Source organism: Lontra canadensis, unplaced genomic scaffold, assembly GCF_010015895.1.
Source record: "Lontra canadensis isolate GAN:19392208 unplaced genomic scaffold, GSC_riverotter_1.0 scaffold49, whole genome shotgun sequence".
Taxonomy (NCBI): domain Eukaryota; kingdom Metazoa; phylum Chordata; class Mammalia; order Carnivora; family Mustelidae; genus Lontra; species Lontra canadensis.
Genome location: NW_022631043.1, coordinates 9,643,539 through 9,669,502, shown reverse-complemented (window position 1 = coordinate 9,669,502; position 25,964 = coordinate 9,643,539). Strand labels below are relative to the sequence as shown.

Sequence of the window (25,964 nt, the reverse complement as noted above, 5' to 3'; positions counted from 1 at the left end):
ATGTTGCATTCTGTCCCATTCCGTAGCTGTATCAGAATTTAAATTCCCCATGTCTCTAGGATTCCCATACTACGTACGAGGTCAAAGGTCTCTCCTCTCGCCACCTCCGCCACCCCTCTGAATCTCTGCTCCACTTTGGTGATACAGCCACACCTACTTAGGAAACCCTACACCAGATTACAGCACAGACTTTGTAACTTTGTTTCTTGCCCACTTACTATGTTCCAGAGAATGTGCTAGGCAGGTCCTCCCTATTCCCTGTACGCCACCGTGTCAGGATTCTAGTTTGTGCAACCATTCCCACAGCTCTTGGCACAGCTCTATTGGTGGGACCTGGGACACTGAAGACATGTCTCCAAGCCCAGCTCCACCATGTACTTGACTTGCTGTGTGATCTTGGGTAAATGATACAACCTCCCTGTGCCTCAGCTTCCTTATTTCTAAAATAGGAGTTCATACAGGTAAAGAATTTGCCCACAGGACCTGGCAGGCTCTAAGTATCCTCTAAGGGTATTATCACTACTGTAAGGCAGGGTTCTTTGAGGTCAGGATTCGTATTTTTACTTATCCTTGGAACGCTGGCTCCTGGTATGTATAGAGGACAAGCATATCATCTGCATTCAGAGCAAACAGCTGACTGAGGCACACTGAGTAAGTCACACTAAGAATTGTATTCTGGAAGTACAATACATTCAGAAAGATACTCTTACAGTTTACTATGAACAACAACAAACAAAACAAAACAAAAAGAAAAGATGAACCCCAGGGCTGCCAACTGTCAGAAGCTGCACCGTGGCTGCTTCTGCTCATGGCCTGCTCAGCCACATCCCAGCTCACGGGCTGGCCCTTGACCTTCAGCTGATAGGGCTCAGCTCAAGGAGTTCAAGGAAGCCAGAGTCCTCTCTTGCAAGTCACACACCGGGTAAAGGCAAGTCTGAGGCAGCAGTAAGGGGGGCTGGGGAGCTTGCCGAGGCGGCAGGGCTGGCCAGCCTTGCTGTGCACCACTCATGGAGGAACAGAAACTGTAAGCGCCAGGCGGATGCAACCCCAAGACATTCGAGTCTGGTTCGAGGAACTGGATCTTTAGGAGGGATGGGAGCCAAGCGATGCGATGCTTGTGGCCAAACGTGTGGCATGGCGCCGTTCACAGTGGACAAGCTGCGCTCCGTGTGGCTGCGGGATGACAGGGTCCACCTAACACTTCACGGCACCAGACAGCAGAATACCGTGCAGCCAGTAAAAGTTGTTTGTGATGGAAAATGTTTCTGATGTATTATGTGAAAAAAAAAAAAACAACACCCCCCACTTAAATCGAAACCTAAACCAAAAAAAGTACAGTAAAAAAGAGACAAACTAATTATGTATGTTGGGTGATACAAGATGACAGGTGGTTTGTATTTTTCTTCTCTTTGATTGTCTGTTATTTTAAAAAATCTTCTACAATGAATACATGTGCTTTTATAATAGGGAGAAACAAAATAAGAGAATTTCTCCTCTAGGGAAGCTTGCCCAGCCTTTGGCTGTTCCTTTTCCAATCTGGTTTTATGTTTTCCCCTTTCCAATTAAAAGTCCTTTCTGACCCTCCTACCCTGCTGGTGGGAATGTAAACTGGTGCAACCACTCTGGGAAACAGTATGGAGGTTCTTCAAAAAGTGAAACTAGAGCTACCCTATGACCCAGCAATTGGCACTACTGGGTATTTACCCTAAAGATACAAACGTAGTGATCCGAAGGGCACGTGCACCCGAATGTTTATAGCAGCAATGTCTACAATAGCCAAACTATGGGAAGAACCTAGATGTCCATCAACAGACGAATGGATAAAGAAGATGTGGTGTACAGATACAACGGAATACTATGCAGCCATCAAAAGAAATGAAATCTTGCCATTTGCAACAACGTGGTGGAACTAGAGGGTCTTAATGCTGAGCGAAGTAAGTCAATCAGAGAAAGACAATTATCATATGATCTCTCTGATATGAGGCATTTGAGAGGCAGAGTGGGGGGCTTGGAGGATAGGGAAGGAAAACATGAAACAAGATGGGATCAGGAGGGAGATAAACCATAAGATACTCTTAATCTTATAAAATAAACTGAGGGTTGCTGGGGTTTGGGGTGGGATAGGGTGGCTGGGTGATGGACATTGGGGAGGGTATGTGCTGTGGTGAGTGCTGTGAAGTGTGTAAGCCTGATGACCCACAGACCTGTACCCCTGGGGCAAATAATACATTATATGTTAATAAAAATAATTAACTATAAAAAATTAAAAAAAAAAAAAGTCCTTTCTGAGCTGCCTTTTTAACTCTGAGGGAATGACAGGCAAACTTCCCCCCAAACTGGATCACAGTGTCACTGCTGGAGTGAGACCCATTAGGAATAAGAAAGAGATGCTGGGGCAGGGACTATTTCCTGGGTGTCATGTGCAGGCTGGCAGGGGCATGTGGCCGTGAGGGTAGGGTGGTGGGAGGCTCGTGTCCTGTTCACTGAGAACACAGAAGCCAAGTCATTTTGAGGACAACAGAGAAGGTGTGAAGGAGACGAGGGGTAGGGCAAGGGCGAGTCAGAGGACCCAGCAGAGGGAGGGCACCAGGCAGCCTCAGAGGCTGCGTGAGCTCAGGAGTCAGGAAGCAGAGCAGAGCTGCTGTCCAGAACTCTGGTTCTCCAGCCCAGAGCTGATCAAGAGAGCAGAACCGGCACAGGAGGCGTGTGGAAGAGGACAGAGAGGGTTAGGAGAGACGCCTGCTTACGAACCAATGTGGGACAGTGAGAAAATGGCAGCAGCCATGGGGGCTGAGCAGTTGGGCTAAGAACTGCTGTGGTTTGGGAGCAAGATTAAGGGAGCTGGACAGGAAGGTGGAAGGAATCAGGGGTAACGTGTGATCAGTGGGGGAAGAGCACAGGGCTGACTTGGGGGCAGAATGCTGACAGATTTTGGGGGCACAGTGCCCTGAAAACACCTCCAACTTCTCTTGGGATCAGGACAGCCCTTTGGGCAGAGGTTAGAAGAGGAAAACAATGACTTGAGATAAAGACTCAGTAAATCCAGGGAAAGCGTCCTCTGTGTTCCACGGAGAATGAACTGACAGCCACCTGGGACTCTCTCATTGTACTACACAGGAGCCCGGTCAGTGCACTGCCAAATATGCCACTTTCCCAAAGACCCGGGGGAGGGGTGGAACCCAGCTTCCCATCGTGAATCCCTAACTTTGACTTCTGGGGACAAAAGTCTTGCTGTAGGCACGGGAACCCATGCGACGGCCACGAGTCCTCTGAGCCTCCATCTGCCCTGTGGCCTTGCAGCCCTAAGCGAGGATGGACAAGATGAACCAAAGGCGTCTGTGGGTGTTCTCAGCTCCCAAGCGGGAGCTGACAACAAAGAAGAAGGAGCAGATAAGACAACGGACATGCTGGTCTTACGGATGAAAAGCTCGATCTGGATCAAGGAAGATCTGGTCAAAGAACTGAGTGTCTTTGCTCGGCAGGGAAGCAGCATTTACAGACACTGCTTTCTTGTGCTTCTCAGAGCGTGAGTATCTCTACTTTGCATGATGGACGCCATCCCAGCAAAGGACTTCTGTGCCATGGAAAGTGAAGGGCTTTCTGAAGCATGACCTCATTTCGTCCTCACAAAACCTCACGAAGCAGGTATTCCTGTTCGTGTTTACAGGTGAGGAATCAGGCTTCAGGAAGCTTCCGAGTCCCTGGCCCAGGCCACACGGTGAGTGGCAAAGCTGGTACTGGTTCCCAGGACTCACACTGTGCTTTGCAAGAGGAGAAGGAATGGTATCCCCAGACCCAGGGATGATAGCATATCTTCTAGAGAAGGACTGTGATTTTTTGGGAAAAGTATAGTGTTTTGCTAATCACAAAAACTGAGTTTATAAATATCTTTCTTTGTTGAATAGATACTTATTGGGCACCTACCACATGCCAGATGCTACTTTAGACATCTGGGATTAAGCCATGAACTTAAGAGACAGAGACTGCTGTCCCCCAGGATGGCACCGTGACAGTTTAATTACGTGAACACGAGAAAAAAATCTTACCTTTCTGAGGTAGTTTAGGAAGAACTCTTGGACCAAGGGCAGTCTTTGCAGAGCCGGTGCTAATTAATAAATAAAAATCATTTAGCATCTCAAAATGTTATAATATCGCTAGTAATCCAATATTCAAGGAAATCACAGAGTTATGCTGAATTCTCTAAAAACCCTTTCAAAATTTCTTCAAGAAAAGATTACAGTCTGTTTCCCGTAATTCAAAATTTGGCTGGGGAGGACCCAGGAAAGGCTGAACAAGGCAGCTCTAGGAATGACAAAGCCGCCACCTCCACTCCTCAGGTAATGCTGAGTGGCCGGCGGAGCATGACCACAGGGGACCACACCAAAGTCTGTCTCCACACAGGACACTATCTGCCACCCTAATTCTGGCCCCCCCCAGCCCAGGTGAGGACACTGATGTCTGGGGACTTGCAGCAGAGGGTCCCAAGGCTGGCCAGGGGAGGAGCCTATAAATGGAGACCTTGTTCCGTTCATCACCAGAGTGCAGGTGTCCCTGGGGGCACCAGAGCAGACAGCGCGGGTCCCAGACCTCCAGACTCTCCTGAGCTTTCCCCGCTCTTGGAGCACTTACAGAATGAGTGGGGAAAAACACCCAAGTCTCGGGAACAGAAGTCCACCCCGCGGGGTCTGAATGATCCAATGCCCCTCCCCATGCCCCTGCCACCACCGATATGCCAAGGCTGCGGAGCGCACATGCAAGCCGGCTCCCACGATGCTCCTTCAGCAAGAGGCTGGAGCTAATCTCAGAGGGTGCCAGGGGCCGGCAGCCCCAAGGGCGCAGAGAAGCCGAGCACCGGAGTCCTCTGTGCCAAGAGCACCTCTGAATCTCCTATTTGTCCTCTTCTGCCCTAGGATGTCCCAAGGTTTGGCTTTCCCCTCTTTGTCTCCTAACTGCATTTGAAGGAACAGGGAAAGCCAAACCAACCAAACAAAACAGTCAAAGAAGATGAAATGCACGTGCTGTCACCTCCTAGCCGCTCTCTCCTCAGCTCTCGTGAAATCCTACTGCCCCCAGACTATGGACGTAACGTCTCTGTGAATCTGAAAACCCAAAGCTGAACGCCTTTGGCGCAGGTTCTCAGGGAGGCACACCTGTCGACTACTGACGTGAGCGAGACGGTGATTCCGGACCGAGGCCCTGGGTCAACAGCGAACGCCTGTGGGCCTGGGCCGCATCCTGCACAAACGAACACGAGGCTGCCACTGTGTGCACATGTGTGTGTGTGCATGGGTGGCTTCTCTTTAAAAAGCATTCTGAGGGCACTCTCCATGTATCACACACTCTCTCCCTCTGGAAGAAGACCCCAGAACTGCAGTCTGAGTCCCTCCACCCCCCGCCCCGAGCTGGGTGGAAGGGGGACGGAGCAGGAACGACGGGTGGGACGTGAGGGGAAGGGATGATGGGACGTGGAGTCTGGAGGACCACTGGGTTAAGTCCAGCTCTGACATCTACCACCACTTAACCTCTCAAGCTCTCAGGCCCTTCCCTCAACTATACAACGGAAGGAACAGTAATCGGTCTTTCTGACAAAGACGTAAAGACTAAGTAGGACAGTGGCATTAACATAAATGGGAGACTTTGTTTTGCTCTTTGATAAACTCTAGAAAGCAATCCCCCTCCACCAGCTGACTCCTTCACCCTGAGGTTTTGGGACTGGAAGTGGCTCTTTGTGTCTTTATCTCAGATCAGGCCTCTGGAGAAAACTCTTTGCATTGGGATTGGACAGATGTTGCCCACAGAAAATCTTCCAGAGTACCCCGTTTCCATGAAAGGAGGGAAGGAAGGGATGCTGCTTTTAGTGTAGCTTAAGCAAATCTTACAAATGGGGCACTTGGAGAGTCCTATTTTTATGTCTGAAAATCTCTGGGCTGTCAGATTTCCCTGAGGACTGTTGTAACTCCCAAGTCTGTAAAAACGAGTCAAGAGTAACAAAACAAAGCTACTTAATTAAAAATTAAAAATACAGCCTCATTCTGGTAGACTCTGACATGAGGGAAGCGAGGCCTGTCCCCACCGGGAACCTGGAGGGAGCAGAGCCTGGCACTGGACACCCCAGCCTGCTGATGTGCCTGGACACAGTGGCTTGTCCTGGCTGGCCCCGCGGGCCTGGTGTACAGACAGTATACGTTTCATTTCTTCTCCCCATCAGCACCAGCTGGCAGGCCACACTTGGAATATATTGCTATAACACCCATTTCTAGAATTTCGAACAGTGAGCTGTGATCCCCACCGAGGGAGAAAGGTGAAGGCGGCTTACCTCGATTGCTGAGACAGTCCCTCAAACTTGTTTGTGGTCTTACTTGATGATGACGGACCCACATCGTTACCTACAGGGAAAAATCACACATCATGCTGCATCTTCAGACAGGGAAGTGGAGTAACGGGACTTAGGACGAGGCAGACAGGCACCCGCTGGTTCCAAAAAGGAACTGGAAAGTTTCGAGCTACAACAGTACGTATTTGTAACTTTAAAACAAAACTAAGCACCGGTGTGGGCTCTGACGGTGTTTACTTTTTTTTTTTAATTATTTTTTTTATTTTTTTTTTAGCTATTCAGCGACTACATCGAAAAGGTGAGCAGCCCGCCCCCAGGCAAGGCCTATAAGATCACAGGACTTTGGGGATGTCCCATTGGCTCAGGAACTTGTCCTTAGCTTGGGTGCAGGGAAGGAAGAGTAAAATCTCAAATTCACCCAAAGGCCGCATGCTGGGAGACTAGCCCCGGGAGCCAGACTCAGAATACACAACCAGAAACTGTGTGTGCGGACGCTCTTCAGCAGGGTGGCGATAGCGGGCCTTCTGTGGGGCAAGACTCTTAGGCACTCTTGTCATCACTCACTCAGACGCTAGCATTTAAGAAGCACCAACTAGATACAAGGCTTGGACGGAGAGCAGGAGGCACCATAGCAAGTCAAATGTCACTGTTCTCGCCGAGTTTCTGATCTGGCCCAGGCAACGTGTGTGCACTAGCAAGACTGATAGTACAGAATGAGGTCAACGGTGAACAGGGCTGGGTGCTATGGAAAGGAAACAGTGTCAAAACCCCACTGGTAAGAGGTGCAGGGAACGTCCTCTGCCCGACAGAGCACCTGAACGGCAAAGCGCTTTCTAACGGGAAGGGGGGGGGCAGCAAAACCGCAAACGTGCTCTCTGTCCAGGAGAAGGCAGGAAGACTGGTGAGGGTAACTCCCGTGTGACCCATCCCACGGTGGGAGAAGCACAGAGCCCCAAGTTGCTGGGCGCCCAGGAGGACTCCCTGGGCCCTGCAGGGGCACAGCTGTTTCTGGGGCTCAGCTCATGTCCTTCCCCACCCTTCAAAAGACTGCTGCGCAAAGTCCAGGTGTGCCCCGGCCTAGACACCCACAGGATCCCCTGGGTGCCAGGGGGAAGGGGCTTGCTGACGAGAACCAGAAACAGGAGGGTAGGTGCAGAGGACAGGAGCGGCTGAAGCACTGAGCTCTGTACCCCACGTGGTGCGTCTGCCCCACAGCACCCACGGCTGCCCAAGCGCTTCTCCTCACAACAGGAAGGACTGGCGTCATTATCCTCATTTTAAAGATGAAGAAACGAGGTGAAGGACACTGGTGGCTGCAGGTCACATGGCTACCGATCTACCGGGAAGTCCTGACCGCGGGTCTACAGGCTTGTCGCTACCTGTCCTGTCACCCCGATGGTGACGTCAATAGCAGCAACCACCGTTCACTGAGTGTTTACTCGGAGTGAGGTACGGGGTAAGTATGTCACTGGGATCAGATCCACGAGGTACTGAATCCAAGACCCCTCCCTGCTGTTTTTGAAGAAACACACAAAGCGGTACAGCTAAGCCCAGGGTCACGTAGCTGGTAGGGGTGAGAGCTGGGATACGGAGCCGAGGAGCCGGCCTCCAGGATCTGTACTAACCAGCCTTCTCACCGCTCACCCCAGTGACCCTCCCGGATCGGGAGAGGCTGGCGGAGGGCTAAGGCGGGGCTCCTGGACAGAGCTTTCTGTAACTCTAGGACACACCTGCAGGAAGAAACTAGCTAAACTGGTGTTATTCCGGCCGGTGATTTTCAAATATAGCTTTATTTTAATAAGACCCTCCTCCAATCACCGGTACATTTCCATGAGCCATCACCGGTACTGACGACTCCTCCCGCAGCCTCTCGGGGATCCTCCCCGCTATGAATGCCACTCATGGGGGCGTTTCTTTTCAGCATGGTGTTTAGTGTGAGTCTTGGGGATTGGCTCTCAGATCTCACACTTTGAAACTTCAATGAGCCGTAACAATGAACATGTCAAAGAAAATTCTATGTTAGGGTAAACCATTGCACCTGTTAATTCCCTTTCCAGGTAGAAAACATTCCAAACCAGTGATTCTTAACCCTCTTACGTGCAGGACGGATTATGACACCACTTGGGCTGCAGAAGGCCCCTTGCTCAGTTTCTGGCCACCCACTCTAGTGTCACACAGATGAGCCATCACCCCAGGGGCTGTAGTCTGACCCCGCAGCCCAGATGTCTGGGTCCTCCTTTAACCCTGCTCTCTGGCCACTTGAGGTGACTGACTATTTCTCTCCAAAGACACTGTGTTTCTCTGCCTCCATAACTTTGGCCCTCTGTCCATTCTCTCTGCAACAGCAAACCCCTCCCACTCGCAATGAACTCCTAGGCAACCTGCAAGGGGCCTCTCCAAAGCCAGCTTCTAGCCAGACTTGAGCACCCCCTCCTCCCTGTCAGCCTACCACCAGTCATCACAGAGCAGTGGTCAAGAGTCCGGATTCTGGAGCCAGACAAGCCTGGGTTTGAACTCTAACCCTGCCATCACTCAGTGGGTACGAGTTTGGATTAAAATGCTTTTTCTACTAAGCCTCAGTCCCCTCACCTAGAAAATGGGAACAAAACAGGATCTACTCCACCAGATGGGTATGAGCATCACAAAAGATAAACTATGGAGTGCAGACCACGGTGCTGGGCCGAAAGGAGCATGACACAAATGGAAACTATTATTCATAGCTCTCCGATGGAATGCAACAAAATGATGATGATCTACTCACTGAGCGAGCATCTCAAAAGCAGGTGCTGTGCCCTGGTCATCTTTATAACCTCACTTGCTAGCCCAGTCTCTGGCACACAGCAGCCACTGAGTTCCTGAGGAATGAAGTCAAGGGCCACAGCACTCACTCATCTGCTTCTCTGCCACAGATTCATTTCCCCCACACCTGGGGGAAGGCCTCTGTGGTCGGCAGACAGGAATGCCATCAAGCTCATGGCTAGGCAAAGCCCACCTGCCATGCCTGGGAAGAAAAGTGTGACTTGGACACATAGCTGAAAAAAGGATAGTATTCAAGGGAGGAGTAAAAACATGGAAGCAGTTCAATCCCCTTTTCTCTCTTCATGCAACTTGGAAAAGAACTCCTGTGTACAAAAGGTGTGTGTCAGCAGGATGCTGGGCCAGAAGGTGAGGAAGCCGTGGCTAAGACTTGGGGTCAAACATTGGGCCAAGAGTTTGTGGACAGACAGGAGGACACTGGCCCTGCAGCGAATGACACACAGGCTTCAGGACTGATCTGGAATAGTGGACCGATACAGGAGCATTGGGAGTCTGAAGTGGGTTCATACACCAGCTCTGAAGTGAGCGGAATGGGATTCTGAACAAGCATTTGACTGCTCTGTGCTTCAGTTTCCTCACTGACAAACTGCAGACAGTGACAGTCTCTATCGTACATGACGGCTGTGATGGCTGAATACGATGACGGATGAATGAGTGCCTGGGCCTGGTACATGGGAAATACTCTGCAAAGGGTAGTAACCATCACCAGTTTCTAGATAAGCATGCACAGTGGGGCAGGGTGGGTGGGAAGCAGAGAGCGGATATGAAAATTTATTGGGAAATCCAAGAAAAGGGAAGAGCAAGACACTTCTGTCCAGAGGCTCTTTTACAAACCATACTGTTCCATGAGTGGACGTGCGTGCTTTGGATCAGACATTTCAAATGCTGAGTCCTTCACCTTAAGTTCTGGCCTTGAAAGAGAAGTGAACCAATCTGTGGTATAGTTTTTCATCTATTATTTGCTCTACAATTAAAAAAAAAAAAAAAAAAAAAAAAGCTTATACAATTTTAAGTCCCAGTGACCAAAGATAAGGAAAGTGATTTCCAGAGGTCATGTAGCCTGGGATTGGTAGAACCCAGATCAGAACCTGGGCTTCCAGAATGTTCTTTTAGTGCATGTTATAGTGGCCTGTGCTGTGCTGTTGCCAGTTCTCTGAAATATCCAAGAGTAGCTCAGAAAACTGAGCTACTCTAAGATATTAATTATAAGACTCTCAAGTGTGAGAAGAGGGTAAATCTTAGGGTCACAACAAACTTGGTAATTAGATGTATTTTTTCCTTTGCTCTTGCCTATAAGAACCTCAGTGTCAAATCTGTGGTCTATTTCCAGCCACTGTATGTGATCTTATATTACACATTTTGTGAAGAGAACACACTCCTGGACTTTTAGTTCATTACCTTTATTCTCCCTTTGTCCTCATTTTTAAATTAATTTTACTTAAATTGTGTTAAAATATGTGTTGGCCTATTATAAAAGTAGGTTATAAACAAATTATGTATTTCCAGAAGTGAGATTTAATGACATGCCACTTGAAAAATCAAAGTCCCCATAGAACCGAAATCTGCCCATAAGCCTATTTGTTTTCTCATCCAAAGCCTACCTTAGCAGTCTCCTGAGGCAGATGGCTGACTTCATCACAATAGCGGGACCGGAGTAATGCACGGCCAGGGCTATTTCGGGTGCCGCGGGCACGGTGCTGGCAGGGAGAAAGCCCAGAGTGGCCTTCCCCATGCACCAGGGCTCCGTGCTGCAGATGGATGAGGAGGCAGAGCCGGGCGGAAGGGACCTTCCTGCCCGGCTACCTTCTCCCCTCCTCGCTTCATGGGCAAAGAAACAACTGTGGACGTGGGGAACGGTCAAGACTCACAGAGCGATCATGTGCAGGACACAGCAGAGCGCGGAGAGGAGGAGTGCAGGCTCTCCAGCCACACAGGCTGGGGACAGATCCTGGCTTCCCGAGCCCCAGCCGTGGGAACTTGGGCAGGTGATTTAATCTTTCCATGTCTCAGTGTCCTGAACGTTGAGGTCCCAGCACTTCCTACTTTGTGGAACTGTGGTTAAGAATTAGATTAAGGACTGGGGCACCTGGCTGGCTCGGTCAGGGATGCATGTGGCTCTTGATCTTGGGAGGTTGTGAGTCTAAGCCCATTGGTTGTAGAGACTACTTAAATAAAACTCAAAAAAAAAAAAAAATAGGTAAGTACTATTTAACTAGCCTAGCCCCATTTTATAGTTGGAGAAACTGAGGTATGGAACAATTCAAAATAATCACTGGAAGCCGCTGGGCTATCAGAATCTGAGTGTGGCACAGGGTTCACACGGGAGCACTCTGCCCTGAGACAGAAAGAGCACATGCCCTTGAATGGAGTTCAGAATGCCCTGGGAAAGAGCTGTGCACAGAACCACTGGGGCAACCCTGTGCCAGAGGGGCCAGGCTGGGAGTGCAGTGGTGGCTAGACTGGGGAGGCCCTTTGAACAGGTCCCTCGAGAGCAGATCTTGAAGGATAACAAAGTATTAACACAAATGAGCAGAATATTCCAGGCTGAGGCACTTTATGAGCGAAGGCTCAGATCTTAGAGAAAAGCATGTGGTTTGGGAACCTCGTGTATTTATATGGTGGGAATGTTGTGGGGAGGTGAGACCTTGGGACAGCAAAGAGGCTGTACCTACACCATCCCCTTGTGCCAGTATCCATTCCTTGGGCCCAGATCCTAACGGCGGGTCCACAGAGGGAAGCCGTAGGCATCATCAATGTTGTCGAGGAGACTGATCCCCGTTTCAACAGCAGTCTGGATCCCACTCCCGGTTTCTGGAACATCACGTCAGCGGGACATAGGTAGGGACAGACCAGGCCCTGAGGTATATCTCACATACATGCACATGCATCACCTTAGAAAGAACGGCCCCGACAGTCTCAGAATTACTATTTAGAGTTGTTTGTGAGTGACCACCAAAGTCTGTGTGTGGAGCACTGTCACTATGCCACAGACAGATTCTGGTTTTCCTCCCTCATGGCTGGTCATAGGTGGGAGACTCCTGCTGCAGAGAGCTGCCAGCAGATGGCTCAGGGCCCCGTCTTTGAAAGGCTAGTGGTGACTGTGTTTCTTACCGAAAAATGCTGCTTTCCCACAAAAACAAAACAAAAGCCCAGCAGCTACTAGGTCTGCTACTGAGTGATGAGTAAGAAATCTAAGAAAGAGATGATTTCTAAGCCAGAAAACAGAAATTCTGTAAAATTAATTGTAGACTGACAGAGACTTTAGGGCGACTTTACACAGAAAAACTGATGAACAACAGGACTGACGTTTAGTGGAACTGGGAAAAGAAGGTGAGTTTATGATTTGTGGTATGAAAATCTGCACAGGTCTGACCTTCAGCTGAACGTTATTGGATTTGGAAAGTCCTCTTGGATGAAACCTGGGGACGCCTGAAGAGCAGGGATAGCAACTGTGGACAGGTCAGGGCCACACCACACGCCATTGTGTGTGTGTTCGGGAGACTGCACTGCTCTTCCCTGCTTGTCTCACCGGGGATCTGAGCTGTCACCGCCCCTCCACAAATGTCTCCTCCTCTGCGCAGCCTTCCCCTGCGGCCTGACGCCATTTCTCAGCATTTCCGCAGCATTCCGTTAACATGTCAGCCCTAATGGTCAAGAACACTCACTCACTGGCTCGCCTGTCTTCCTCACGAGGCCATGGGCTTCCTGAGCAGATGGGTCGAGAAGGCCCACACGACAGGCACGCATGCATATGGAGGGAATGGCCAGCCACACAGACATGTTCGCGCACTCACTGTGGTGCCACGGCCAGATGACAGATGTGTGCCAACCTGCATTTGGGCAAGTGCGGCTTTTTCCAAAAACCGAAAAGAATCGCAACACTTTCACGTAGGCTTTTAAAGAGGCCCTAATGCATTCAGCTGAATTACCTGTCAGTTACAACCCGAAACCCAAGGAAGCAGCAGCCACGACGAAACTCAGGGGCAGGGGCCCCTGGGTGGCTCAGTGGGTTAAAGCCTCTGCCTTCGGCTCAGGTCATGATCCCTGGGTCCTGGGACTGAGCCCTGCATCAGGCTCTCTGCTCAGCGGGGAGCCTGCTTCCTCCTCTCTCTGGCTACCTCTCTGCCTACTTGTGATCTTTGTCTGTCAAATAAATAAATAAAATCTTAAAAAAAAAAAAAAAAAAGAACAAACAGAAGGTGACCCATGTGAAGGAGCGCGGTCCTCTGGAAAGCTGCTCTTTCTCTCCAGGCCTCTCCGGGACCTGGCACCACTGGGCTCTGTGGAGACTCTTGGTTCTTGACTTGAATTGCTGTTGGGCTAGTAAGGAGTTCTGGGGAACCAGAAAGTTAGGAAAGATGGAAACTACGTGCCTTGTGGGTATAATTTTGTCTGTGGTCAGTTGTGCACATTTATTCACTGTCAGTGATTACGGAGGACCTACCACATGTGGGCTCGACGCTAGGCCCTGCAGACACGAGAGACGGATGGAGTCCCTGCTCTCAGGGAGCTTACATTCTAGAGAGACCGAGAAGCAAACACAGAGTACTAATCCACGGTGATGAGGTGCTCTGAAGGAAATGGGGGGGAAGGAAGCTCCTTTAAAGAGGGGGAGTCGGGAGACAAACGCCGCAGCTGAGAAGGACGAAAGGGAGCCAGCCTCTCAGAGCGCAGGATGCAGCTGCAGAGAGTGGAGTGGCCCAGGAGGGAGAGCCTGGTGTGCCTGAGCAGTGAGGAGTCCGTGTGGCATGAGCAGAGGGCGAGTGCTGGATGGTCAGCCCCCCTCCCGCCCCGCCCCTGCAGGGCCCTCTAGGTCCTGGGTCAAGCGGCTGGCATTCACCCTGAAGCACACCAGGAAAGCTTTACAGGCGAGAAGTGACTGTGTCTGATTTATATGTTGAGCAAACCTTCTGACTGATACTCTGGCTGTTGTGAGAATGGATGACTTCGCTTTTCTGAGCCTCCGTTTCCTCGTCTGTAAATGAGGCTGACAATAAGCCGCCACATGGCTGCGACTGGAAGAGGTTTACGAGCACCATATCTGGTGCACAGGGAGTGCTCAGCACTGTAGTATTGCCCTGGTTTTTAAATGATTCTAGAGATCTTCCAGGATGTTTCTTGGCCTCGAGTACAATCACACCCTTGTGTATCCAAGCCCTCATCCGGCGTGTGTGCAGTCTGGCCCGTTTGCCGAATGTGCTAGGTGTCCAATGCCCGCTGTGCCCCACACGCTGCTGGCCCTGACTTTAGGATGACTTACCCCAAGGAACTGCGCCTTTGTTTGGGGGCCCGTGAGGTAGTGGGCTGGGAGGGTCGGATAGGGTTCTCTTGTGTCCGGGTGGTGGGGGAGGAGGCCTCTTCTTGGACAGGGTGGAGCTGCCACTAGAGGTCTGGGTGCTTAGAGGGAGTGTTGAAGGTGGGCCAGTTGGACCTAGAAAGGAATCGAATGGGGCAGGAAGGTTAATCCCAGTCTCACAGACAGAAGAGCCTGTATGCAGTTACTTCCACACACCAAATGTGGTACCGTACACAGAAAAAGCGCAAAGCTGGATATGGCCAATTCCATCAACTTGGTAACTCACAAACAGGGGTTTCAAAATTGTTGGTAAAATTAAAAAAAAAAATCACAAGAAAAGAAAGGGAAGTGTGTGCTTTTAAGGGAATGTCAATCTCATGGAAGGCTAATGGGGTTAAGATCCTCATTTAGGTACCACAGGAAAAATAAAACATATATTTTAAATGAATAATTTGTTGGGACCATCACAACATCTACTGAGGAAGAAGGCACACAACACTACCAGCAAAATCAATGGAGAAAGAACAGAGTAAAGGCTAACCCTTCAGGGGGCCACAGGGTGGGACCTAAAAATGTTCACAAAAGAGGATTTTTCTCTCCATTACAACTTTTTCTTTTAGTCACTAATCTTTGCCTGAAGCTTTTTTTTTTTTAATAACTTTTATCAAGAATGAAGAATGATCCAACGTAAAGAATTTTCTGGGAAAAAGAGAAATTCAAAAACTCTTTTATCCTTCAATTCTGAGTTGTTCTAGGAATCACAAACCACCTATTGGAAGCCTGAATAAGTTACATAGAGCAGACCATGAGTTCTATAATTTAAAAAAAGACTCAACTTTCTCCAGAGGTAAAGACGGGATGGCAGTAATGACTACTATTCCACACATACACACACAAAACCACTACTGCAAAAACCTGAGTTTTTTGACCTAATGCTTTAAGAAAAAAAATGGAGTTTGTTTTTAAGAGCAGTTCTGGAATTAGTATTATGGTATTAGTTTTGTTTATTCAAAGTGACGCTAGGTGGCTGGTGGGCACCAAGCACTGTATGCTGGGCACCGTGGCAAGCATCTCTTTCTGAAGCATTCCCAGGTGCACAGTTTAACTGTGTTCATGGACAACTGTTTCTGCAAGCAGTTAAGATGAAAAACAAACAAACAAACAAACAAACCCAAAAAACCAACAAGAACCACAAAACAAAAACAAAACCCAAAAATCAAAAAACACCCCAAAAAACAAAAAAAGCTAAGAATACTGCCACACCAAATTTTTAACACAGGAGAGTAGAAACCTGGTGATCCAGAAAGGCTCCAAAGAGCTTTTTACATTCTGTGTATTAAAAGAAAAGATTAATAGTAATAATCTGGCTTCCTTCCTTGGTAAAATAAGCCTTTTATTCCCCTTACTGACTCCCAGTCAGCACCAGCACTGACTTAGACCAGTGATTCTCAGAGTTAGTCTCACCTTGGAGGTCAGAACCAACAATCTCAGTAAGATCATCATCTGTTTCCAGATACGATGGGCTGAGCTCTTTGGTTACCCCCTCTGTCCTACTAATGTGATACCTGATGGAACCTTACTGTTAACTCCAAATTAGCGCCAGGCTAGGGTACCAGTCCTGCAGTTTCAGAAGCCATTTCATAACAATAAAGTGACCGCTACTACAGCCTTCTAACAATTTGCACTTTTCAAAATGTGTCTCTGGGTTGCCTAGGTGGCTCATTCGACTGAGCATCTGACTCTTGCTTTCGGCTCAGGTTGTGATCTCAGGATTGTGGGACTGTAGTGCAGGATCTGCTGTAGATTATCCCCCCTCCCCTTAACTCCTCCCGCTGCTCCCCACGCGCATGTGCTCTCTCTAAAATAAGTGAATAAAATGTTAAAAAAAAAATAACGTGTTCATTTGGGCTAGTTCCCTTGATTTCTCATTATTGCCCGCTTCTGCAGTCCAGGAAGCAGGAATTTGGAGTGTGTAAGGTTTCACTGCCATGGGGTGTGGAGCCAACAGTGCAGGTCTCTGGGACTGGCGCAGCGCTCGCCCATCTCACGCTGCTGTTCATGAAAGCTAGGACTGGGCTCTGTGTGCTGGGCACAGGAGGAAAACAACGACAACAGCAGCCAATGCTCAGTAGTAGGAAGTGTTAACTTTCCTCTTGCAAATACAGGGAGAACAGAGACTGGCGATGATGAAATTCCCCAGCATCTTCATCTTTATCGCCACCTAGGGATCCTCTGATGCAGCACATCTAAAACTCACTGCATCCGGCCCAAATCCTGCCTGGAAACAAAAATTGCCAAAGATAAGGCACTAACGGGGCTGTGTCTCTGAGCAAAGCTGAATGTGTACTTGATCAGAAGTGATTCGACCACAGAGTCATCCTGTAACCAGGAACCAAGCAAAATCCAGCCTCCTGAGCTAGCATTTCAGAAATGAAGGGATCAGTATTCTTTGCAGGATTATATCCTTTGTTTTTCTTTCTTTATCTGTAATCAGATATTGATTGTCTCCTTGTTTACTGACTGTCTCCCCAACCAGACTGTAATTCTATCAGGGCCAGGGTTTTTTCTGGTCTAGTCTAGAGTAAGCTGCATTTAGGAATGTTAATATTGGGTAAACGGACAGATGAACTGTTATTTCTATCTTTTTAAGGAAGACAAGGGTTTCACTTAGGGTGCACAACCAAAGACTAGAAATAGGGGGAAATAGCAGGGACATGTTAAGTTTGAAAAGAAATATTTAATATTGTAATTTCATACCCAGAAAACACACACACATCAGACCCACCTGCTGTTTTGTAATTGCAGCTACAGAAAGGGAGCTATAAAATCTGGCTGGTAGGGCACGAGTTAAAAAAAAGGCTGAAAGACACTATATGAGGTCCCAGAAAGCAGACTTAAACTTTCTTAAGATTTAAAGATCTCAGGGACACCTGGATGGCTCAGTCAGTGAAGTCAATGACCTCTGCCTTTGGCTCAGGTCTTGATCTTGGTGTCCTGGGATCAAGCCCTATGTCAGGCTCCCTGCTCAGTGGGGAGCCCGCTTCTTCCTCTCCCTCTGCTGCTCCCCTGCTTGTGCTCTCTCTGTCAAATAAATAAAATCTTAACAAAACAAAAAAGATGTAAAGATCCCAGAAGACTTTTAAAATTAATAATTAGTCTCAACCACTAAAGGGGATGTTTTATGCAAAATAATCTAAGTCCTGGCTTAGGAAGGAAGCAATTTTGACAGGCTAAAGAAAGCTAAAAAAAAAACCAAAATAGAATAAACACAACATCAAACACAAAATCGGTGGGAGGCAAGATTAACAGGGTGGGGAGGATTGGAGGGGACTCTTGGAGGGCCTGCCAGGGCCCGTGGAATTAAGAGAAAGTGTCCTACTCCTCATTTGCCACTAATACTATTATGTCAAATTATCTTCTTTCTTAAAAATATGGCTCTAAAAAGGTTCCAGAGCTTCTATAAATAACTCTGAGGGGAATGAAATTATTAGAAGGTCTTCTCAGAGGAGACAGTGAGCCTCTGCTCTTCCCCAGATGGTGCATCTCGTTCGCAATCCCATGAGCCCTCCTGGTCACTCTGGATGTTCTAGCTCCAGAGATGTCCACTGGCTTCCTGGGGGCTGCCCTGCCATGAGCTCCTCCATGTCGTCAGCTCGGGGAGGCCCTAACTGAGGTCTATAGCTCAGACGTGTGCCCAGCGCGTGGCTGGGGCTCAGGAAGCTTGCACATGAGGTCACTGTCCATCTCGAACCCGCTATGTTCCCTCTGGACAGTTTGCAAAGCCCTTGCTCTACACCCATGGGCCCAACCGTTGGGACTCATAAAAGTCTGTGGCTATTTCCTAAGACCAGCCCAGGAACTGCCGTTTCCTCTCTTCACCAAAGCCGCCTCACGGGACAGTAATATATTCATGGACTATAGAGATGGTTTACACGAAACCTCATCATATAGGACTCGATCGTCAACAAGGAAATGTATCTACTGAGCCCGGAAAAACTGTCCTTCTGAAAAGCCATGCATGTATGCCAAAATACGTATTTTTAAAAAAATTCATTCCTAACTGAAATCACCATCGGCATGCTTTTCAAATCTCCCCCCTACATCCCCTAAATTCTGTAGACCTGTCATTTACTGAGTATTGTGCGCCTAACACCGAGAGGTTTATACATGTGATCTAGACCTGCTCTTGTAAAGCAGCACTGCTGTTGTGATGACCCACCGGCAGGAGGTGAGACGCAAGGCTCAGAGTTTAGGAAACCGGCCACTCACATGCACGAGTCCAGCTCTCTGTGACTCCAGGCCAGGCACTGATCCTTGATGGTACCCTGCTGTCCTCCTGCGAATGGCCCTACATGTCCCTGACCAGGACACTCGTGCCTGACTGTGTTCCCTCCTCACCTCTGTGCCTCATCGGTGAAGGGTCAGCCCAGCTGGAACCTCATCCAGAGCCTTCTCTAACCCATCCCCTTTGCCCCGGGGCAACGGCTGTTACCTGTGACCTATCCACCACAAAGCGAAATGGCTCTCAGAATTCTCTGTTGCGTTATAGCTCGATTTTCTCTTCCTCCCAGGCTGAAAGCTCCCTCAGGGAAGGATTCATGTCGTCTTCCTGTCGCTCAGTGCCTGACACATTCTGAACACAATACAAGTCTATGGAACTCATTCATGGCGTAACTCAGGAGGATGCTTTCTCATTGTCCTTGAACATTTGGTTTTTAGTGAAACAAACCACCCAGAGGGTCTGCCAAGCTGGGAGGCCAAATTAAAGTACATCTTTAAAATTTTAAGTAAAAAAAAAAAAAACGAAAAAAAAAAAAACAAGACCCAGAAGACGGCTTTAAAAACTATCTTGACGATCTCGGAAAACACGGAAATACAATGTACATGTTCTAAACACACCATGCCACAGATATTAAGTGACAACAGCAGAAATTCTATCTACATACAACTCGGGGCAAGACAAATGCTTTTCACAGTGTGGACCTGAAAGGTTTGTTACTTTAGAGAGTTATGGATGGGGTGCCCAGCTGGCTCTGTCAGTGGAACGTGAGACTCTTGATCTCGGGGTTGAGTCTGAATCCCACACTGGGTGCAGAGATTACTTAAAAATAAGTAAGATCTTTAAAAAAAAGTAGATAAAGACACAGTGTATTTCTGTTGAGAAGGGCCCTGTGTGTAACAGGAAGGCACCATGATCACTGCACTCGGGTGGGGAAACAGAGGCACGGCAAGATGCGGTAGAGGCAGGGAGGCCGCGCACAGTCAGGAGCAGGCTGGGCAGGGCTCCGGCATGGCAGGTGACGCAGGAGTGATACCGCACTGCGTACCATGCAGCACGGGCTGTTCTCCATCCTTCCCCCTCCTTCCAGGACCCCAGTAACTAACAGCACAGTGCCTGGACTCAGGGGCCCAAGGGTGGTTCCTTCCTAACTACTCAGACGTCTCGCATACAAGCAGCACAACACACTCCTTCCGCTTCCCTGTCCACACATGGCCGTCGGTGACTTTTCAGTTAGCCTGTGCCAAGTGGCCACCCCTGAGGGTCAGAATCCCAGACATGCTTTTGGCCTGCAAGTGGCCGGTGCAAGAGGACAGATGTGCCATGCTTTAAAAGGGATTGGGGAAACTGATAAAAATAGGCCAAAAAACCCACAAAAAATCGACATGGATCAGTGATGACAGCCCATGGGATGCTTCGATATAGAGCCACTCAAATGGTTATCTTCCTATGAGGTTAAAAAAAAAAATTCACTTAAAGTGTAAAGTCATGAGCATAGGAATAACGCTGCTACTAGGAAAACTGTTCCTAGGCCAGCTGTCATCATCCCGCAACACACCCTGACGGCGGCAGCTTTGTGACTGGAGGACACCTTCTTCCTGCCCCCTCCCCGCCCTCTCTGCTGACCGCCATGGGCCTCGCATGATAGCCGCAGAAATGTTGTCTAAGATGCTCACGTGACTGTTTGGCCATCATGCTGCACACGTTCTGTAGAAAGACTTTCGGCAAGTCCACCATCACACCCCCAAGATACTGGAGTCGTTTTAGGAGAGTCCCCCCCTGACTGGCCACACATTTCCGGGTCATGCTTTTCATGGACCTGCTGTTGTGCATTCACTCAGCAAGCACAGACACAGCACCCCCTCTCCATGCCAGGGGTGCAAGGCCAAGCTCACGCGCAGCCCCTGTGCCGCAGGGGAGCAAAAGGAAGACTCGCTTGCCCCTCCTGCTCCCCTCAGGCTCCCCCAGGGGCACCCAGGGCCGCGGCTGCTTTCTCTCCCTCCTTCACTGCATGCCCCCGGCCCAGCCCATTTGTTAAACCGAATGCATCCAGGAGGATAGAACATGTTCCCGGCTCGCACGTGCTGGTCACCACAGACGCGACTTCACGGTCTCCCAGCAGCGCGCCAGCACGGCACAGGCCCAAGCGTGGTTCCCACACCAAGACCCTGAAGCTCGGCAAGCTCGGCTCCACGCTGAAGAGCCCAGGGCAGGGAGAGGACGAGCGTGCTCGCAGGAGCCCCGTCTCTCAGGGAGGGCCAGGGCAGGAGGCTTCCTGGAGGAGGGGGAAGGGAGGTTGGCCCCGCAGCGTGGCTCACAGACGGTTGTGGCTCAAATGGCGTGGTTTGCTCTGGGATCACGAGGTACTTCGTCTCCACACCTCGGTGGATGGCGGGCGGCACGTGGTTCCCACTCTGTGACCTGAACATGGCCCGGGGCCGTCAACTGGCTGTTGGGGGCTCAGACCAAGGCTGCAGCCTGTCCGAAGCAGGAATCCATGTTACTGAAAACGTGTCTGAAGCGCACCCAGAGGTCATACAGGCGCTTGCCTGATATTCACAGGCGCTGCTTAATGTCAGATTCTGCGGTCCCGACTCCACCAACAGATGGAGGAAACAGCAATGTATCCGCGCTTTGTGTCTCTTAAAGCTTGGAAAGTCAGCTCTTGTAAGTAAGTCAAGTAAGCTTCCCGAGGCCAGACTCATCATTCATTCACCTAACGATTGCTTTCCTTGAGTACATGATGCCTGCGTTATGCAGCTGGCGTCAGAGCCCTTGCTCATGAGACTGGGGGGACATTACCCTGGCGCCTTTTCTCCTCAAACAGCTTCTTTTGGAGCCAAGGAGCAATGCTGATACACCAGTGTCAGCAGTGGGCCCCTCCCTGGGCGCCCACTCTGTTAGGTGCTTGGCTAGATGCTGCCCATATACCCCTTTAATCTATATAACCTTTCGTGTCGCCCCGAGTCTGCATTGCTGTGGGGTACAGATGTGCAAGCGGACGACAGGAGAAAATCGCAGCTCTCCAGCTTAGAGTCACAGAGTTAAATCAAATCAGCCAACCACAAGCACGCAGTGCCTGTCTCCAGCCCCTGCTCTGGGGGATGGGTTGTGCGGCACCATACTGCTCCCCGTGATCCTCCGTGTTCTAGAGACGTCTGTGGCCACAGCCCGACAGTCCCAGGGGCGCCTTGGACTTCAGGGCTTTGCCTGTTCCAGAATGCTTTCTCCCCATATTGGCTCACTGGATTCTGAGGACAAGATCACGAGGAAGGCAAGACAGAGATCAAGCACCTTCCTCAACGTGGGGAAGAAGAAACCAGAAGGTCAAACTGGTCTGATGAGTTTTAAGGGCCATTTTTACTTTCCACCCACTAATAGCCACTGTGTGGCCGGAAATCAGTTCCTCACCCTTTCCCGGGCTCAGTTTCCTTAGCTGTACAATGGGCAGCAGACTGTGGATCACCTTTCAGCATCCTTCCAGCTCTCTAAAACCCAAGTTCGAGGACATTAATTTTTTGTTCAAAGATGAAAAACAAACCAATCTTGGCAAGCTTGAAGAATTTCAAGTCTAAACATACTGTACAGTGGGGGGTGGGGGGCAGGTGCTGATCACGAGGGAGAAACGTCTGCATGCTTAATCTTAGAGCTTTCACGAACTCTCACTGGACTTCACATCCTAAGAGGTCAGGCAGGAAAATGTGTCTAGGGCTCAAGGGTGGTGAGATTGGGGTGCTGAGCTGCTGTCTCCCCACACCGACGGAGCCCTGCGTAAGCACAAGGGGGCTTTGCTTGATGGCAATTTAGGTCAAACTTCCCTGCGTTCTGATGAGGCAGCTGGAGATTCTTGAAAATATTCCTGTGCTGACTAGAATAATCCCTTCCCCCTTTCCCCTCTATACTCCTCTTATTAGTGGGACTTTATCCTGAGTGTCTGCTATGCCTCGCCAGAAGCCACCCTCTATCCAAGCCCTAAACCCAGAGTGTGGAAATGACCACTGCTGTAAGCAGAGACCGTGACATCACTTCCATGGAAAATGAGCAACCAAATGACAGTCAAGACGTCCTTGTTTTCATGCAAATGGTTCTACCAGCTCAACAGAGTGAAATGAAAAACACATAAGGGCCACAAGACAGAGGAGGATTATCTCTGCACAGGGTGTCAGCTGATTTACAACAATGTCTTCTAAGATCTCCATTCTAAACATTACCACTTTTCCAAATGGAAGGGCACGCGAGCCAGGCTAGCTGCAGGGCACAGGACCCTCTCAGGCCCCTTAGAAAGTCCAGGGGAAGCCGGTGCTGCTTCTGTCTCCCCGCATCTGATGTCCCACTACGAGCAGCCTGCAAGAGCCCTCGGCTTCTAGCAGAGAGGAGTTTCTATTCTCAGTGTAGGGATTTTGGGGGATGGGCCTTGGGGGAAGTAGCTTGTCTGGGGCTGACCACAGTGGCCACGGCCAGGTCTCTGAGCACTTGTTTCAGCAGCTGGATCACCGAACACATTTGGTCTTTGTTTTCTGGGCCTCTGGTAAAGCGCTAGTCAGAATTTATTCAAGGCAGGAGACAGATGCTTGGCATCGAGTCAGACAGAATATTTTATGGGTTTCTGTGGCCCCCTGAGATAAAATTCCAGAAAGGAGTGTAGGAAGGTGAGGCAGCCTCTTGGTCACTAGGACACTGGTTCCTTCTCTCCCGCAAACCTCCTCCAAGGTTCTCAGTCACCTGGAGGTTCCTGACAGGTACGGGCCCACCCTGTCTAGACAGCTGATCACTATTATGTTGGTAACCAGGGTCAGAGGATATGGACCCTTCCAGAGTTTTCTTCGATTATTTTACCTCGTCTGGAGGCTCTCTGGGGTCCTCTCTGGGGTCCACAAAGGGAAATCTCTGGTCTTATCCGATTGCCATTCTAATAGGGGAACAGGATTATGCAGAGTGGGGCAGCAACACAGCACTCTCACCGTGCTGCCCACATCGGTCACATGAGAGACTCGTGTTTGAGTAAGGAATCTGAAACCGTATTTATGTACATTCTAGTGTGTAATGTATTGGAAGGGGTAAGAGAAACACTGGCGGGTCAAACCACTGGCTCACGTGTGCTGTCTGTCACTCTTCCCCTATGGTCGCTAGTTATCTTTGATGAGCACTGTTCAAGCCAAAACCTTATTTTAGCATTTTCTCCACTATTTTATGATCTATGAGGCCATTTGGGGTCCCTCTAAGAACACAGCTCCCATTTATAACACTTTTCAATGGAGAATGGGCTCTGAAAAAACACTGTTCTGAATAAAGCTCACATTTCTCAGAAAATAGGCCCAGTGTGATTCAAATAGGCATGGCATTGTGCACGGAGGGGCCCTCGGAACCTGTGTGAGCACGGGCTGAGCACACAGGGAGAAGCCTGCACTTGCATTCGCTGGCCGAGACCAAACCCCAAGCTTCCCCCTGGCTGGGGTGACTCTTGAATGTTGCCATTTCTCTGCATCTCGACTCGTCGCCGTACTGGCGGGAACACAAGGACGTTCAGAGCTGGACACTCTCTGTGGATGTGGGATACGGGACAAGCACGTTGTTGCTACAGGTCAGGGCGGTGGACCATCAGCCCTCAGTGCCAGCCTGGCAAAGGCTTTGGACAGTGCACTACACAATGCCCCTCTCGTGGGCAGAAGTCTTCCCAGGTAGCTTCTCATGGAAAAACAATCCTCATCAGAAAGGTCAGGAGAGTAGGCTCAGGTCATACAGGCCCAGGTTAGAATCCCAGAGATCTGGAAATATGAGGCCAATCACTCAATATCTCTGAACCACAGTCTCCTTGTCTGCATGATCCCAGCAACTGTAGGACCCACCCTCATTTTCTGAGTACAGAATGAGAAGTGCTGGCTTTAGGGTCTGTCATAAAGCAACTGCTTCGCAACCACTAACTACTGCTATTACTACTAACGTCTCCAGCAGACAGACAGCTTAGGGTAGAGAAAAGTTAACTTTTTGAAGAACTGCAATTGCACACTACATCACACAAGAAACAACAGAGGTTTGGCGCCCGGTGGACCTTGGAATGAATTGCAGCGCTCCCACTTATAGGCTGTGTGACCTTGGGCAAGTCACTCTACCTCCATAAGCCTTAGTTTCCTCATCTGTAAAATGGGCACTAAAGTATACACCTAACAGGACTGTTGTGAGGAGAGCGCAGCATGACACATGAGGAGTGCCCACAACACCATCCTACTGTCGGTAGCAGATGGCAAGGCCCCTATTTCAAGCTGTCCTTGACATCACATTCCATGCTCTGCCACTGGGATGCCTCTTGCGATTTTTACCTCAAAGTTGCGCAGACCGCGCACTTTGAGGAGGGAGTCGCAGAGCCCTTCTCAAAGTCCATACCTTTCCCGGCGTTTCTAGGAGGCAGCGGAGGCGCCTCTGTGGTCGGTGACGTGGGCGAGTCTGTGCTTGTGGAGACGAAGATCTGGTTGGTGAAGGCGCCATAGGAGAGCCGCTGTTTGTCCCTCGGAGTGCTGAATCCCGGCAGTGACAGCTTGTCTTGGGGAGAGATGCTGGAGGAGTGGCAGAAGCTCTGAGGCCTTGGGGAGCGCTCTTTCTTGATGGGGCTCGGCTGCGGGAGACAGAACAGTGCAGGGGGTGAGGTATTCACTGAGGCCTACGCTTCAGGCTCCATCGGGGCTGCTGTGGCTCTCTGCATGCTAAGGTCAGCCATGACCCAGCCCAAGAGGAGGGATGCGGTTCTTGCCCTCCTGATTCTCAGTTCGCCTTTATCAGACACATAGTCACACACAATCAGAAGTATTCAGAAGCCGAAGGGCATGGTCAACGGTATCCTTTAACTGAACAGTTACCTGCCCTCTGTAAGACATGTCACCAGCACTGAACTGCTTTCCCTCCCATGTGTGAGCTCTACAGTGTGCTCCTTCCCTGCTCAACCCTCTCCAGTCAGAGTTCTGAGTCCTCGCCTCCACACTGTGGTCCTGATGATTCCCACCGGTGGGTCCAATCCTGACCTTTCAGATTCAAAACTGTCGTCAATGGCCTCTAAGGTGTCCCTCGTGTTTGCACTCCTGGTGACAGCAGTGGCATCTGTGTAACTCCCGAAGACTCAAGTTCACCCAGAGCCACCAGGCCTGCGTGGATAGCTGGGACCTCTGCCTGCTGTAGATGCCCACCAGCCCCCACGGAAGCACAGACCTCGTGAGCGGCCCTCAGTTGCAGCTGCCTTCAGCCCCGGC

The 25,964-nt window shown here is 49.8% G+C and overlaps 1 protein-coding gene across 5 annotated transcripts in view; it reads right to left on the bottom strand.

Annotated features, from left to right (window-relative positions):
- ASAP1 (ArfGAP with SH3 domain, ankyrin repeat and PH domain 1) overlaps positions 1-25,964 on the bottom strand; it is a 348,495-nt gene that overhangs the window by 5,203 nt on the left and 317,328 nt on the right. For 3 of the 5 annotated variants that reach the window (XM_032873522.1, XM_032873523.1, XM_032873527.1), the window contains 4 exons: positions 25,108-25,336; positions 14,412-14,582; positions 6,317-6,386; positions 4,047-4,105 (listed from right to left, as the gene is read on the bottom strand). In XM_032873522.1, coding sequence (XP_032729413.1) covers positions 4,047-4,105; positions 6,317-6,386; positions 14,412-14,582; positions 25,108-25,336 — 529 coding nt within the window. The remainder of the gene's footprint in view (positions 1-4,046; positions 4,106-6,316; positions 6,387-14,411; positions 14,583-25,107; positions 25,337-25,964) is intronic. The other 2 variants (XM_032873524.1, XM_032873526.1) reach the window with 1 other exon arrangement.